The sequence below is a fragment of the Alligator sinensis genome, unplaced genomic scaffold (genome assembly GCF_000455745.1).
Source record: "Alligator sinensis unplaced genomic scaffold, ASM45574v1 scaffold1269_1, whole genome shotgun sequence".
NCBI lineage: Eukaryota > Metazoa > Chordata > Crocodylia > Alligatoridae > Alligator > Alligator sinensis.
In genome coordinates, this window is record NW_005843072.1 from 345870 (window position 1) to 363401 (window position 17532).

General features: G+C 45.2%; 1 protein-coding gene across 1 annotated transcript in view; it reads left to right on the forward strand.

Annotated features, from left to right (window-relative positions):
• UNKL (unkempt family like zinc finger) overlaps positions 1–17532 on the forward strand; it is a gene marked incomplete at both ends in the record, with an annotated part of 79488 nt that overhangs the window by 25565 nt on the left and 36391 nt on the right. Inside the window, 3 exon segments of the mRNA XM_025193585.1 lie at positions 2654–2789; positions 3664–3781; positions 8776–8860. Coding sequence (XP_025049370.1) covers positions 2654–2789; positions 3664–3781; positions 8776–8860 — 339 coding nt within the window.

Sequence of the window (17532 nt, forward strand, 5' to 3'; positions counted from 1 at the left end):
CCCCCCCCCCCCTCCCCCGGTGCAGAAGCAGGCGGGGGTACTGGTGCCTGGCTCTGGCTATCACCACACATTGCAGTGAGCAGCACAGCCCTCTCCAGGCAGTCTCTCTCGCTGGTGCTCCTCTCACTTGTGCGGCAGAGGAGGGAAGCTCCAGGTGCTGGAGGGAAGCTCCAGGTGCTGGAGGGGAGCCCCTTCCCTGCCCTAGCCAGCTCCAGCACCTGAGGCTTCCCTCCTGTGCTGCATGAGTGCGGGGATTGCTAGCAATACAGGTGGCCTGGCAGGGGCTGTGCTGCTCACCCCAACGTGCAGTGCTGGCCAGAGCTGACCATAAGCACCCTCTTCTCTGCTGATGCTGCTGCCTCTGCTGCCTGCCAGGACTGTGTCCCATGGGAGGGGGTCCCCACACCCCTCCACCCTCTCTCACACCCACATGCTGCCTAGCTGAGTTCTGTGCTGCTGCTGCTCCCTGGGAGCAGGCTCCATGCTGGTGCCAGCCTTAGCCCCCATGGTCCCTGCTCCCACCCAGCTGCAGCACCCCCACTTCCCTATCTGCTGCTGGGGGAGGGAGCAGGTCACACGGAATGTCCCACCTAGTCTTGTGGGGCCACCCTTCTGTCCATGAGGGTGGGAGCGAGGCATAGTAGGGTATGTTGGGGGTGGGTGTAGGCGCCTCGCTCCCACCCTTGTGCATGGAAGGGCTGGGTGGGGCACAGTTTGTTGGTGGGCGCCAGGGGCCAGATGAAAGTGCCTGGTGGGCTGGATGCAGTTTTCGAGCTGTATTTTGCCCACCCCTGTATTAAAGGAAGCAAGCAATCAAGGATGACAAAGATGGAGCAGAGACAGATGGGCAGCGAACTTTATTCTCCAATAAAATCTTAGGGAGAGCAGTTTTAGTGGAGTAAGGAATACCAAAGTCACGCTAAAGAGGAATTGTGAGAGGATGCATAACATCATAATGCATATTTCAGTAAAAAGAATGACATGTTTCCAGAAAGTAATCTTAGAAAAATGTTAAATATTTATACTTAGGATTTCTGGATACTTCTTGGCCTATTGGAGTTCTGCTGCTGCTTTGTGTGCATATTTTGACAATGTTCTTATTTAATATAAAAATGATAAAGCTTTATGCAGTTGGGAGAGAAAAGACAAGCTTCTGGGTTTCAAGTGTCCTTCATCCTGTCTGGAAAGAAACAGTCTCAGTCCATGGTAGATGCAAGTTAGAGCCATTGTGTTAATTTAACCTGTTTATGTTAATGAATTTGACCACTTGGACAGAAATGGGAAGCTATCACATGCAGGGCAAAAAAGAAGCTAGCAAAGAGAGGATGAGAGGCAAGTTGTAACAAACTATAACACCAATGTTTCTGCTAAGTCCATGGGTTCTTTGCTAGTTCTCTGTGAGGGCAAGGACTGTGAGATAAGAGTGATGTGATTATTTTGATATAAATGTTTTTCCCTTGGTAATAGAGTTTTTTCTCCTTTACTGTTTTTGTGGATTGTGAATGGTAATGTACATTTCCATGTCATTTCTGTGAGGGCATAAAGAATATTGGATGAGACAGTTCAGTTGTTGTGAAATGCCTGTGTAGAATCTGAATTGTCATGGTATTGCTGTGTTGTGGTGCTGGGCCTGGGAGCCAGGAGCTGGTCAGATCACTAGCATCAGAAGTGTCAGATTCCTCTGGGCTGCAGAGCCAGTCTGCAGGCTGGACGTGGTCTCCCTGGAGCCAGTGCACAAGTCGGTCCAGCAGGGTGCACCATGCATTGAACACTGCCAGTTCAGCCCTGCATGCTGCAGTGTTGGCCCCACTCTGGGGTTCACTGCACATGGTGCATGGAGCTGCATGTGGCACCACACCGCTCAGGATCTGGTCTAGCCTCAGCCATCTGTGCGTGCCAGTGCTAATGCACAGGGTTGGTCTGGTGGGACGCTCGATTCAGCATGTGCCCCTTGATGGCTCGGTGCCAAGCAAATCCTGGGGTGGGGTCAGTGTGTGGTGCAGGTGCAGCTCAGGACCAGCCCAGGGCATGCAGTGTGTGTGGTGCCCTGCCAGACTGGCCTGTGCACTAGCTCCAGCATAGCCTAATCCATGCCAGCCCCAGAGCCAGCGTGAAAGGTTAGTCTAGCACAGGTGCCGCATGTAGCATGTGGCCCGGACTGGTGTCCTGTGCGGTGTCCAGCACTCATGTTGCCACCTCCAGTGCTGCCTGTGGTGCACAGGGTTGGTTTTGGCCCAGTTGTAGGGCTCTAGAGGAGAGCTCTGGCCCATGGGGCATGTGTTTGACACCCCCGTTCTAACTTTTATATAACTTAAATGATGACTGCTTCTTTCCCAGGCCTGGTGAATAGCCCTGAAGTTGAAAATGTGCTGTCTCTTTCCCAGCTGTACAGTGTGGTCCAATAAAAGATACTACCTCACCTCACAAATCTCACTTCTCTCATATCCCTCTTATGGCTGCAACAATATTACTAAAACTTTCTGTCATGCCTCATTGCTGCAACAAAATCAGCATCTTGACCCAGTTGTTTATGAATGGCAATACATGCAAGCATGATTTTAATGCAGAAAATATATTTTATACCTAAAATCACTAGAGTTACTCTATGCAAATTCAGTGTTCACTCGTTTTAACTTTATTTATGTGTTTACAGATACTAATTTTGTATTAGCTGGCTACAAGACAGAACAATGCACCAAACCTCCCAGACTCTGCCGCCAAGGTTATGCATGTCCACATTTTCACAACAGCCGAGACAGAAGACGAAATCCCAGAAAATTCAAATACAGGTGCGAAAATAAATACTAAGAATAGAGAAGTTTCCTAGCGATGTGTGTCTCTCCCCCAGGGGATCTGTAGAACAGTTACTGGGGAACATATTTCTTAGGATTCCACTAGTAATGCAAATGAATAAATCTATTGCAGAAAATCAGATATTTGTAGTAGCCCCAGGCAATCTTAAAGGCCTTTTGTTCACAATGATTAAATTGCCATGAATGGGAAAAATAATTAAAATCATCTAACATGCCTGTCTTCCCTGAGAATAAGTAAAGTTGCTTCTGCATCTCTTAGCTACACTTCAAAATCTTGGTTGCTCTTCCTTTTACTCACTGTTAACAGAGAGGCCAGTGATAACTTTTAGCTGTATCCTAGAAAGTTACTCCTGCTACTGACTTGCCTTCCTCAGTCCAGACCAGCAGAGATTCCCTATGCCTGAAAAAGGGCGACTGCACCCGAAAGCTTGCCAGCTTTCCAACTTTTTTGCCAGCTACTCAGTTGGTCTAATAAAAGAGATCACCCCCACTCAAAGAACCTTGCCTTCCTCAGCTCATACTTTCAAAAATACTCTTACTAAATTTTACTTTTAATGTGAATTAGTGGCCTCATAATGTAGTTTTTCTTAGCTTCTGTTCCCTCAGTACAGCAGGACAGAATCAGTGGTACTAGCCTAGCCATCTCTTGACTGAATAGCCATAGAAGAGAACAGAATATTGCAATGAACTGATCATCATTATACCACAATACTGCATTTTTCTAAAAGGCTCCCAAAAATCGGGTCTGCAACTGTAGGCTTCACTTTGCTTGAGGCTTCATGGAAGTGTATTTGAGTCTGCTTCTGAGGAGCGGGTACAGGTGAATTTTTGAATTTTGCTTTTTTTCTAGGTCTACTCCTTGCCCCAATGTAAAACATGCAGACGAGTGGGGTGAACCTTCTAAGTGTGAAAGTGGGGATAGCTGTCAATATTGCCATTCCCGGACAGAGCAACAGTTCCATCCTGAAGTAAGAACTGTAGTTGTTGGGGTTTTTTTACTATGTAAAAATTGAATGGGTGTTATCTTAATAATGAAAAAAGACGAGTCTGGTTTATCAGATGTAAAATCAAAATAGTTGTTTCATCTGCTGCATTAATCTTTAGGCATTAAGAATTTTAAATTGATTTTTTTTAATATGTAGCATTAGCAGCTTTGTAATGATTCAGTCAGTTATGTATCCCCCTTACTGTACTTTTTCTAAACTAAATATCCTCAGCTTACTAATGAGTGTTGTGAGTGGCAGTGTTGGAAACCTTACTGCTATGTTCCTTTACTTCTGTAAGGCTTTTGGCACTGTACTCCCAAATAGTTTGAGTAGTCATTAACAGGGATCCAGGTCTTCCGTTTGTCACGGAAAAATGCGGTAAAATGTAGATTTTTCTCCTTTTAAAGGAGAAAAATGTGGGAAACAGCAGGTTTCCCCTTGCAGGGGAAGTGGCAGAGTTCCAGCCTACAAGGGACTGGGAGAAGCAGGAGGAAGGCAATCAGGCATTGGGTGCCAAGTGCATGTGCCAGGCAGCCTGGAGAGCAGCTCCTTGCAGCTCCTCCCCAAGTTGGTGGGGAGGAATTGAGGTCCCCGTAGTGAGGGGGGGGAGTTGGGCAGGGCTGAGGTTGGGCGGTAAATGAGGCTTGAGGCCTGGGGCCGGGATGTGTGGCTGCAGGGGGTGGGGCAGAGCCGTGGGCGGCTTGTCCAGGGGGGTGTTGGGAGCAGGGGCTGGCTTCCTGCCACTGCATGCACTCCCAGGAGGAGGCATGTGCCCCTCAGGTTTGTGCACTGGGCAGGGCGGATGTGGGCTAGTGGCTGTGGCTTGGGGCTCCCTGCCCTGATGCCTTCCCACCAGGGGCATCTGTAGCCCAGTGGTCAAGACCCAGTGTGGCAGGGTGGGGAGGTTTGGTGCCACCATCAGCCCTGCACCATCATGGAGAGGTGCCCCCTGCCTGCCCAGCAGTGGCGAGGGTGGTGGCATGGAGTTGTGCCCCCTGCTGCTGCCAGGTAGGAACGGGGTGCCTTGCCATGGTGCTGCAGGGCTCCCAGCAGTGGCACTGAGCTTCCCCACCCAGCCCTTCTCTGCCCTGCTGGGCTGGGTCCTGCCTGCTGGGCTGTGGAGGCAGGGAGGGCAGCAGGGCAGGGAGCCCTTAGCCCATTGCTGCCAGCCTGCATCTGCCCCTGCCCCATGGGCTCCGCTCCAGCCATGCTGCCCGTGGTGGAGGGAGAGCTGGGCTCTACTGTACTCTGCCGCCACAGCAGCTGCTTCCTCCCATGGGCAGCAGCTGGGGCTCAGATACTGCTGGTGGGGGCTGGGAGCTGCAGACTTGGGTCCCTGGCTCCATAGCTCTGGCAGCTGGGGGCCCCCTCTGGCAGGGCTGGGAGGCCCAGGGGGCTGTGGGGGAGGAGTGAGGGGCACTAGCAGGGCCCAGGGGGCTGTGGCTTGGGAGTGAGGGGCAAGGGCATGGGCTGGGACCTGGCATATCAGGACTGCTCAGTGCCACAAAGCAGCAGGGCGGACAGCTGCAGCCAGATTCATGTCCTAGTGAGCAAAGTGGGCATGGGGAGGTCTAATTTTCCTTGATTTAAAAAAAACAACCAAAATCAAATGCCAGAATTTATACACATTTAGAATTTATTTTATTATAGTGATTGAAGCACTAGTAGGATTCCAAATTGCTTTAAAATTATAAATATTTTTACAAAACTTTGTGTTCAACTGGTTGTGTGTGTGTGTGTGTATGTATATGTGTATGTATGTATGTATATGTGTATGTATATATATATATATATATATATATATATATATGTATATATGAGTGACATTTCATTTTAATCATGGAAAATACAAAAAGGGTTGTTATAAAGAGGATGGTGATTTTTGTGTCCACTGGGGGGAAGGCAATTGAATATGAAGTAGCAGACTTGAATTTCAAGGCAGAGATTTAGTTTAGGTATTAGGAAGAACATTCTAATTATGAGGATGGCTAAGCACTGGAACAGATTATTTAGATCACAAAATAAAAAGCCCACCACTGTGGTGAGAATCTGTGCCATTATCAGAGATGCTGTTCTGTTGCTGCCTGCTGAAGTGTTTGGTTAGTGGAAAGGTGCACCATGCTCTGTTTGGCACAACGCATACATATGCGCCCTCAGCAGGCTCCTCTCTTTGAGACTAGTACTGCAGAAATGAAATACATTTTAGCCAGCAGCTGTATCTGCTGCTTACTCTGTGGCTCACAGAAAGGAGAAGGTAAATGTTGAAGAAGCAGAACTGACAAATCCCTGTGGTTGGAAGTTTTCAAGTGTAGTTAGACAAACATTTGCATAGGACTGGAAGGGGCCTCCATGACCATTGAATCCAATCCCTTGCATTTGCAGGCTCTTGTTAAGTGAAGGAATCCCTGCAAATCTCCACCTGAGTCTTTTGCCTACAACTTACAATGAACAAATTCAGAAATGCCAAAAGCACCCTACAAAATGCCATAGGGTAAAATAGAGGCAACAAGGGCACTGCAACAACAGAGAGAGAACTTTTTAATGCATGCTCAGAAGATCTTAGGAAAAGGACCATACCCACATTACAAAGGAAGGTCTTCTCTTCCCCTCCCCTCAGGGGAAGTCTGACTTAGCAGAAAAAATGCTTCTTGATCCCAAATTTGTGATAAATGACATTCTGGGTAGAAGAGCCAGAGCTTCTAGCCAGAAACCTCTGGGTTTTTCTAGAACTGACCATCAGCACACCTAGTGAAACGGCCTCCATAACCTTTAGTGTGACCTTAAGAATTGGAGAATATCCCTAGGCCTCAAAAGCAGGCTCAAACAAGCAAGCAAAAAAAAAAAAATCAGTTCCCAGAATCAGCAGTTTTCATGAGGTGTGCCAGAACTCCCTATCCTGTTTTATACCGTTCCTTCTATAGATGTGTACTCGGTTCATTCTCAAAGCGATGTAGGTTCTTTGCCCCTATCACTTTGCTTCAAAGAACATTCCAAAACTTCACTCTTCTGATGTGTCTTGGATGGTTTAGAAAGAAGTAATCTTGCCTTGACTAAGGTGTTGGCTCTTGAGGTCCCTTCCAGCCCTACTTGTCTATGAATCCAAGTTATGAACTTTTCAGCTTATATAAAAAGTTCTTATAACTGAATCCTAAATGTATGATCTTATTCTCTGTACTATTCAGAGTCCCATTTCTGTCACACTAATTGTCAAGGTCATCCTGTTCTTCCAGGGTGTCCCCCCGCCCCAAATCCTTTTCTTTATACATGGAGCTACACTGTATTGGCTATTTAAACATAGGTCAAAATTAGAAATATATAGGGGAAGTGGCTTGTCTTTATTTTCTAATCCAGTTACAATAATTCCAAATATCTGTTGTGTGGTACCTGCCATGGTTCCAACTAAAATTAGTTGAAAGATCATAAAAGGAGCTGGATCAAGCCCATAGTAATTATGTAAGGATGCTGTTGTAGATCTTTGTTCATTATTAGAGGAAACAAAAGTACTCTGTTAAGCAACAGTAACAATCTTGTAGTTTTATCATCCTGCAACACTTGTCCGATCTTTAGATCTGTATATATAAACAGTAACCAATCATGATTAACTGTACATGAATTTGCAAATTCAAGAAGACGCAGGATCTTGGCTATAAAACAAATGACTATCATTCATGCATAGATATCTTGAACATGTGGTTCTAAAACAAGGACTATGCAAAATAGTATTTGATTTTGATATACATATTTTTATTTGCAAATTTGACCTGTGCCAAAGTCTCCACTTGAGCATTTTATAATGTCTGTATATTTGCAGTAACTGCAACCAGGTTGTACTTGGAGGCAAGAATATTTTCTTATTTATGTATGGAACACTTCACTAACATACATGCTGGAAGCCACTATAACAGTGGTTCTTGACCATTTTAGATGCAGAGAACCCCCTCAGAAAGTGCTAGCTCTTAGCTTTCATGCATTTCTTGACTGCAGAAAAATGATAGAGGAATTCTGCTGTTGCAAAGAACTCAGAAAGCCCATGAGAGGTCAGAATATTTTTGACACTGTGGATTCCTATTTGAAATGCCTGGGTTTATCTTGGGAATTGGCATTTGCACACCTGATATTGGCAGCACCCTGGAAAGGATTTCATGTCATCTCAGGTACCATGGCACCTGCTTGAGAACTGTTGATCTACAACAAAGAATGAGGGTTCATAAGGGAAGGGAGGGGAGGGCAAGGGGGGTTCTGAATCTGCTTCTTCGAAGTTCTAGCCCAGGGATGTTACACATGGGGCCCACAGGCTGGATCCAGCCTGTAGAGTTGTGTTATCCAATCCACAGGACCCCTGGAGGAGTGGGGCCCGCCACCAAATTCCAGGGCAAAACACCCCAGTGGGTGCTTTTTGGTGGTGGTGGGATGAGTGACACCTGAATTAACCCCCACAGTTCCCTGACACCTATTGTTTTGCTGACACCCCTGCTTGTCTTACTGCTGGAGGTGGGTCTGGATCTGGTCTAGTTTGACTCCCCGCTCTGTCCTAGCCTAATGTCTTAACCACTGGCCTGTCCTCAGTGTCATTGAAAGTCAGTGGTGCTTAGTCTTTATATATACTACCACATTTAAACAAGGGGCTTTGATACCAAAGTGACTTGAGTGCACTTTTGGAAATTTTATTCACTGTCTTTGATTTGCTTTTCACTGCTTAAACATGTACAATATTTGCAATGGTACTTTTCTATAATGTCAATTCACATAGTTATGCTACTGAGGAGTTACATCATTCTTCCCCAGGTTTTATTTGTTTAAGAAGAACCTGGCTAATATTATGTGATTGAAAGCAAACTGACAATACTTTAATGTTCCAAGATGAATTAGTAATGCTAAATGGTATTGGATTTTAGAGGTTCATATTAGAATATTTTTTTAAATTATCCAGCTCTTTTCCTGTTATCATGCAAGTATTTCACTTTTCTCTTTTTTAGATTTACAAATCAACAAAATGCAATGACATGCGCCAAACAGGTTACTGCCCACGGGGTCCATTTTGTGCATTTGCACATGTTGAAAGTGAGTATGAGAATAATTATTCAATATCAATATTAATCAAGCTACTACCATCATTTATAACTGGAGGTTTCAAAGGCATTTTTTAACAATTTAATGCATTTTAGAAACGTGCTTTATCTCATGTTCTGTGATCTTATATCTGTTTTTCATCACTGAACATTACAATGGGGGTGTATTGCTTTTTGTATCAAATTTGCACCAGCAGAAATGGAAGAGGCATTTGCTTTTTAGAGATGTAGCCTGTCCTTATTGTTTCAGGCCCCATTCTGCAAATTCAGGCGTACTTACTTCACTGCAAATGTCTTAATAAACCCCTTGACATTGTTTACACTGTTTACTTGCTCAGAGTTGAGCAGTTTTGCAAACATTTGCAGGAACAAGGACTTCAGTTAGACTTCAAAGAGATGCCAAACCGCAGGATGCATCCCTACTCTTTTTTCCTGTCTCCATCACACCAAGGCTCTTGTATCAGGGAAGAGATGCATTCTTTCAAACAGACCTCCTGCTGCTTTGAACATTTGTCCTCACAGATTCCATTCTGGGTGCCCATGATTAGATTCTTTTGTAATTTTATTATCTGTTGTGGTCATGCGTATGCCCTGCTAGTTTCTTCTTACAGCCTATGGTACAGGAGAAAATGCCAGCAGTATTCATGCTTCTTTTCCAATCTGTGACTCCTGTCTTGTGAGCTTTAGCTTTTAATATACAAATGTTTATTACTGATAATTTTCTATATGGTGGCCAAAAGAATAAGTCAAAAACTTGCTTAGGACCTGATCTTGACCACTGTCCTTCCACCTATGTAGAGGGGTCCCTCCTCCGCAGTCAAAGCGGGATCCAGATGTCCAGGATTCAGTCACTGTTCATCCTGTGACTCTGCTGTACAGATCCGTGACAGAATTTGCCAGTCTTTGACCTGTCTGGGAAAGTATGTTCTAGACCACTGTTCAGTATGACATCAGTTCTTCAAGAAAACTTTTAGGAACAAAGAGATGCACTGGAGGTTATGTTTTCTGTAGGAGTCCACGCAGTCTGCATCTCTGAGATGCTCAGGAAAGATCAGCGTATCTTGGTGCCAACCAGTTACAGTTCCACTTCTTCTCTGTGGGCCTTTCACTTCTGTGGCTTTGGCGCTGTTAAAGAGGAAGGAAGTAGCACATAGCTGAAAAAACTGAGAAGTGGATCATCATCCCTGGTTCTTACTGAGACACTCAGATCTTCCCAGAGCCATTGTTCTAATATCTAGAAATGCTCTGACAGTGAAGTAGCAGGCTGTCATTAACCATTTCTTCATTTCTTGGGAGCCACATTATATCTGGCACCTTGACTTTTGGGACCATTTCCACTACCAAGAGCTGTGGTGTCTGTGGCCTTGTTGATAGGAGCAAATACTCCTTCTTGAGCTCCAGACAGTGCTGGTACTGGACACTTTGGCACCAGAGTTGTTTATAGTACTGAGTGATCATTTGATTGACCCACTGAAGGAGTCTCCACTCGGGGAGCACTTTGGGATTGTAATCTTCAGACAGCTACTGGACTCAACAAGATGTGCATCCACCACTCCAGAAAAATGTGAGGTCAATTGAAGAAGTTTATTTTTTTCTTCTCCTTGAAGCATATTAAGCATTCAGTTCTCTTCCCCATTCTCCCTGTGTTTGGTGTAGTGATGGCCCAGCAGGGAATGTTTGGAGGACAACCCAGGAAAGTGAAAAAGGGACATGAGCTCTCTTTAAGAAGTAACCATTCTAGTAGCCTCCAATGAAACCTTCCTTTATCCTTCTAGGAGATGAGCCTTTATGCCAAGGAGTCCATATGAGTTTACCCAAGTAAGATTTCCCCCTCCAAAGATGAGTGCATCCTGCTCAAGCTCAGTCTTAGGAGGGTGAGACGTATTTCCAAGGAAAAGACAAGGTATTAGTTGATTCTGTGCAGCAATTTAAGCAATGTTTCAGAGATGGACCTAAACTGGAATGCTCTTCTGAAGTTTTGATATGCTCAGATTTGGAGATTTTGTTTCCATTCACTGTCTTCCCAACAGATATAGATTTTATCTGTGATCAGGCAGTCAGTCACCACTACCACCTTCTCAGGAGGATTTCAAAACCTTTCATGATCTCCTCAAGAGAATTAGATCATGCAGCCAGACATAATTCAAGAGGGACAAAAATAAATTGCTAGATGTGTTTCATTCACATATACCAGATTTACAATAAGGCCTAATTAGTAAGCATTGTAATTCTGTGTGGTATAGGTGAATGAAAGACGCCTAGCTTATAGTTCAGTAAGTCCATGAGAACTCCAAACAGCGAAGCCCCTGCAGAAGAGGAGCCAAAGCATCTACTGATCTGAGATCTTCCAGACAAAACTCAGCTGTCATACCGTACTCTCCACGTGCCATTTTCTTTTATGGGATAAGCCAGTTACCATCAGTAACAGGCTACCTGCACAGAAGCAGGAGGAACTAAAGGCCTTCACGGTGGAGGGCCATATGGCCAGAACTTCTAAACTAACTACTCTTAGCACCTCAGACACAATAGCAAAAACCATGGCAGCTTATAAAATGATTGTCCTAGTTTCAGTGGTGTGGCCTTTCCTACCAGGTTCATGAAACTAGGAATAACCTTCGCTTTGAGTGGGGGGTGGCAGGAGTGCAGCTGCTTCTCCTCCTACCTCTTAAATGACAGGAGATGATAATATCTTCAGAGCTACAAAGGTAAACCTCACTGTCTCAGCAGCAATATTCATCTGAACTTCCCCATAAGAAGCAGAGGCTTCATAGCTATTGTCTACATGCTTCTTCATTGTCTATCTTGCAGCCCGGACCTTTCTTGAAAAGGCAGTTCTTGTGTACATTATACTACGCTCTTTGCTTCAGGTTATCAGATATGACACTACCATTAGTGGATCTGTCTTAGAGCCTTATCTGAAGACTGACTTTTTCCCATCTTCTGCTGAGGGGTCTGCTTACTAGTTACTAAGAGTGCAGTCTGTGTAGACAAATAATTGAAGGTGAAAAAAATTACCCTTACAGTAACTGTGGCTCTTTGAAATGTGTTGTCCATTCTGATTCCATAACTTACTTTCCATGCCTACTAATCAGAATCCTTGCTTACAGGATTTGATTTTGGTAAAGGAAGTGAGTGGTGGTTGTGGCTGTCTGGGTCTTATTATGTTCTTGTCCCTGGCAGCTTGTAGAGTGTGTGGACCAGAGCTGTGAACACAGCAGATGCTACTATTTAAAAAAAAAAAAAAAAGTGTGAGCTTACTTGCACAGAAAACGTGCACACAAGAGTAGAATCATGTGAACGATGTATCTAAAAGTACAAGAATTACTGTAGCTAAGTAAGAGTCCTTTTCAGTATTCATTTATTGTATGGGAAGAGCTATGGTACTTCAATAGTCATAAACTTTCCAGTAAAACTGGAGACCCTATATTTCTCCTAATAAGTAAACTACTAAATGTTGTCTCATGCCATCAAAAAATCTGAACTTGATTTATTTAACTCTCAAGGCTAAGTTCTGTTGATGAGAACAACATGCATATTGGGAAGGGGAGGCAAGAAGAGTACAACACAGTGCAGCAGAGACAGAAATGTGGCCTTTTTATTATTTTCAATAAGAGAAGTGCCAGCAGACTGTCAGATTCTCTTTTCCTGCACACACTCTCCAGCTGTGTTGAACGAATGATTTGTGTGTGGAGTATGAGAGCTGACTGTAAAAGCACTAGGTACAGGTGAAGGGCAGAGGAGGATAATGGCAGCATAGTGAGGGGGGGTGTTCATGATTGAATCGGGACTTACATCTAGTAATGTACAAGGGGAGTACAAGTTGTATGTGACGCATGGAGCTACATTGAGATATGCTGGGAGAACAGGATTACAGAGTTTGAAATGACATTAGATAGGAACAGGAAACTTGGATGGCCTGTCCTTTCTGTCAGCATTCTCTTATACAGCTCTCATCAGTGTGGTATCAGTCTCTCTCTCCTGCTGGCAGCTTGTCCATATGTATTTATATAGGAGGGCATGCAAACTGAGAAGAAGGAAGGAGGGTGTGGTGTCTGTAGTCAGGGAGCTTACCTCGTGAACAAGGTAAAGCACAGGCTTATCTCAGCTTTTCCTTTGTGCCCTGGCCCCTATATGCCAGTCCCGCTGCCCTTAATGAGGCCCTTATTCCCCAGAACAGGTTGTCCCTCACAGCTCAATTTGTGTGCACATGTCTGAACCTTATCTATCATTTTGCATTAAATGATTTGGACAGGCATAGTCTCTTATACTGATTTCTTTCCCAGTGTATGGTGCAGGGCATTCCTTCATCTTCTGGGTTTTTGTTTGTTTGTTTGTTTTTGGTGTTCTTCACAGGCAAAAGATTTTGATTTCTCTTCCTTTTGGCAAGATGTGATCTTTTAAGCATCCTTGGAACTGAACTTCCCTTAGTGCCTTTTCAGCCTTTTAGGTCTTCTTCCCTGAGATAGCCTAGAACCTGGCATAGTTTCCTGAAGAGTCTTATCTGATGACTGGGGAAGGGAGTACCCATTTCCAAAGGGTAAAGAGGGTAAGGAGGAGTCAGTTGCCTCTAAAAACTATTGGCTAGGGAATTAGTTAGTCAGCTGTTCCTGAAAGCAGAAGAAGGGGCAAATACACGTGCCCACCTGAATTAATGTTGTTGTTATTTGTTTTTTAAATGCCAAACCTAAATAGCACCGTAACAGCATGCCATCCTCAGGGGAATTTGAACATGCCTGGAGGCATGCCAGAGTACGTTTATATTTGAATTTTCTTCTGGGAACAGACGTCCCTTCATTCGTCTGCCACGTCTTGATGTTTGTTTGGATTCTTCAAGAGGAGGCTGCCCCAGGGCTTCCCAGAGCTGGTCTGTGCTTACACACACTGGAGGTGATAAGCTTTGGCCTTAACGGCTGTTTGCATGACTCCATACCACCCCTTTATTGTGCCCCATGCCTCACAGGTGTTATATGCATCTTTTGTTCCCTCTGCGGTCTAGGCCAATGCAGCTTCTGCCCCTTTTTATGAAGCTAAGCTGTCTAGCTTAGACCCATTATGTTGGGCCTGGCTTTGAGGCTGTAGCTCCAATCAATCTTACTTTTATCTCTGGACCCCTGGTCCTATATAGCTACACCTCTGTGGCGCCGGGCTGTCTGCAAGGTTCCTTCTAAGGTGCGCGCGTGCGCAGCCACGCACAAGTAAAAGTCTTGCCACGCACCATCTTTTTAAGGCCTCACACCCACTGGGGTAGAAGCTGGGCTGTGGCATGGGACACTTACCGAAGGTAAGCTCCTCCCCGAGGTGAGGTGAGGTGAGGTGAGGGCGGGGGTGGCGGCCTGGCGCAGGCTCTGCTGGCTTTGGGGAACTGCTGCGCTCCCCCACATCACCTCTCATGGGAGCAAGGAGGCACATGGGGTCAGGGCTGAGGAGTGGAGCAGTTCCCTGGAGTCGGCAGAGCCCACGGAGCAGTTCTCAGGAGCTAGCGGAGACTACACCAGCCCCAGCCTCCATCCCTGCCTTACTTCACCTCGAGGAGGAGCTGCTGCCTGCCCTGAGTGAGGCTCTGCTGGCTCTGGGGAACTGCTCCACAGACCCTGGCCCCCTAGCCCCCGCTGCCTGCCTCGGGTGAGGAATGAGGAGAGCTTACCTTCGGTAAGTGTCCCACGCCGCACCAAAAGGTGGAGGCGGGACCAAAGTGGCGTGCTCACGGACCACTTCTCCTTAGAGGGAACATTGGCTCTCTGGTCCCTCTACCTGTACCCCTGTAGGGGATACTGAGGCCTCCACCTCCCCTATAGCCTCATCCACAAAGCAGTGGTTTAAACTACAACATAAACACTAAGCCCATGGGTTATAACAAAGAAAAATATTAATAGTGGCAGTAAGCCTGCTTACTCCATGTCTCTGGGTCACTCTGCCAAGTGCTCTTGCTTGCTGAGCTGCTTCCTAGTTCCCTGGAGCCTTCTGGGGCCCACACTTTGCCGCAGCCTGGGCTGGCTGCTCTCTTTCCTGGTTAGCTCAGCTCAAAAGCTTATATAGCACCTGGCTTGAGCTCCCACACAGTCATGTGACTGTGCCAGTCAGCTGACCAGCTAGCAGGGCTACCCTTTAGCCCCTGCTCTGCTGGCAGGCTGTGCTCAGAGGCTCTGGCCTTAAAGGGACCATTCTGTCTCCTAGTAACAGGGCTAGGGCTCCCTGTTACAGGCGCCTTCTGCTAATTTTCTTGGTGTTTGGCCCAAATCAGCCCCTGGATGGAGAGCAGACAGCTGAAGTTAAAGAGTCAGGGAGCTGAAGGGTAGCCTGAGATGGTGCTGGGAAAAGAAAGGATACACTTCAAAGAACTTGCCCCTGTAACACCACCTGCTGTCTAAGGTATCTGTTCCCACATTAAATTAGTCTAGAGCTTCTCCGTGCAATTGGTGCCCAAATTGCTATTGTGACAAAAATGTCCGCTTACATCTGATTCTTTAGAAGATTGTATCCCCTGGTTGAACCCATACCTGGGCACATTGACCCATGGATTTCATAATCTACAGGCTTAATTAATACAATTTCTATCTAAGAATGAAGTACCACACCTGGAAAGGTTTGTTTGTTTGTTTGTTTTTTTTAAAGAAGAAACACAACAGTCTGGTGTAGTCTCACTAGCCCCATGATGACATATGCTAATGCTTTGCACTGGCAGTCTGTTTAAGGGCTCTGTCCTGTTGTTTAAAGACCCTGCCGGGACTGATCCACATAATTTCTTCCCAAGCACCCTTAGCCTTCCATAGCATCTTCATTTCCCTGGAAAAAAAATGAATGGTTAAGTAAGTGGGACAGGCTTGTGTAATGTAGGAGTTGGAACTTTCTTTGGGGTGAACTAACAGAGTAGTATTTACTCTTGCAGGGAATTGGAATTTGTCACCCTGTTCAGTATTCAGAATTTGATACAAAATTAACTTTCCTTCAGTAAATCAGTCCTTAACTACTTGAGCTATTTTCCTGTAGCCTAGGAAGGAAGAAATATTATTTTAAAATGTGAGAGGCACTCAAATGATACTGTCTTTGGGTCTGTATTAGTATGCAAACATTCTCATTGATGAGAGTATGAGAGGTGCATGACTGAATGTAGTATGAATGAAACAAACTGCATAAGGAAAGCTGTAGCAGTGACTTGGAGGAGAGCATGTGTGAAGTAATTGAAACAGTAGTCATGGTGTGAGAGATGGCTGGACAATACTTTCCCTGCAGGGCATAGGGCAGAAGTTACCCATAAGCCGGTTTAAGTGATCAGAAACTGGTTTAAACCTGTAACAGAACAGAAGTTCACTGCATATAAGCCAGTTTCAAAAAGGCTGAAACTGGTTTAAGATAAACCTGGTTGAATGTAGTATTAGACTTAACTGATTTAGGTCAAACCAGTTTATGCCAGTGAGACAGCCCTCTCTGCTTCCTAGCTGGAGTAGTGAGATCTGTCTCACTGGCTACCCCCAGGCAAACCCTGGCTGGGATCTGGGGCCAGGGAGGAGGATTAACCTCGCTTTCCCTCGAGTATCTAGCTGCCCTGCCCTCCTGGTTTACTGAGTGCCAGCTGTGACTGTAGACTACAAATCCCAGAGGCACCTGGAACCAGGAAGAAGAAATGATAAGCAACCCTGCAGAGTCCTACCTTGTGATTACGGACTGCAAATCCCAAAGACCTTGGGGGCAACAGGAAGAGGAAGCAAACGCACAGCCCGTGCTGGCTATGTGCCAGAGACCTGTACTATGCCCCCCTTCCTGCTTCTGGCTTGAGTCACTGCAGGCATGTGGCTTCATTTCCAGACGATCAAAATTGATTGTCTGCTCATCTGCGTATTGGTTCAATCTTTGCAGCTTAGACTAACGTGCAAAGACTGAATCAATTCAGCCTTGGGCTTTTTGACTGCCTGTACTTAGCTAGGGTGGCTGTGACTGGAATTGCTCTCGCAAAGCAGTGCAGATGTGGGAGTAAGTCAGATGAGGTGATGGTAACTCACTTGTCATTTCAGTTATTGTCTGCATATTCAGTCTGAACAAAGGAGCAGGAGGAAGCTATCAGTGCTTCCTCTTCAGTGTGCGCTGTTTAGGCCCATTGTGTGTATATCACGGGCTTCCCATTTTGCTTAATCTGAAGCCTATCCATACAATGCTAGTTACCATGGTTTTTTTGCTGCCCCTTGTGTTAATTCCCCCTGCTCTTGCACTTTAATGTTGATAATGGAAATGAGCTATCCTGTTTGTTCACACAGGACAAAAATAGGCAAATTGTGATAAAGCAAACAGAATTAGGTGCACAAAATGAAATCATCTGAAAAAAGTCCTTACCTATATCTCTGTCCTGAAGAAAGGCATTAACATACAACACTCGCTCTCATCTGCTTGTTATTATGGCTGGTACTCTTGTGCATGATGTTTTAACTCTTAATTGTGTTTGGTAGAAGCGAGATTTACATTTGGACCTTAGACTTACTTTATTTATGACCTTCCAGAAATACATTGATGAACAATAATTAACAATAAATATGAGGAATTTTTGCAAAATTGTGGTATTTCTGTAGGGATTAATAAAATGCTATTTTTTCAGACCTGCTTATTATTTTAATACCTGATATGCATGAATTGGGAAGATTAGGAAGGTTGTTATCTGTGGCTAGTTTATTAAAC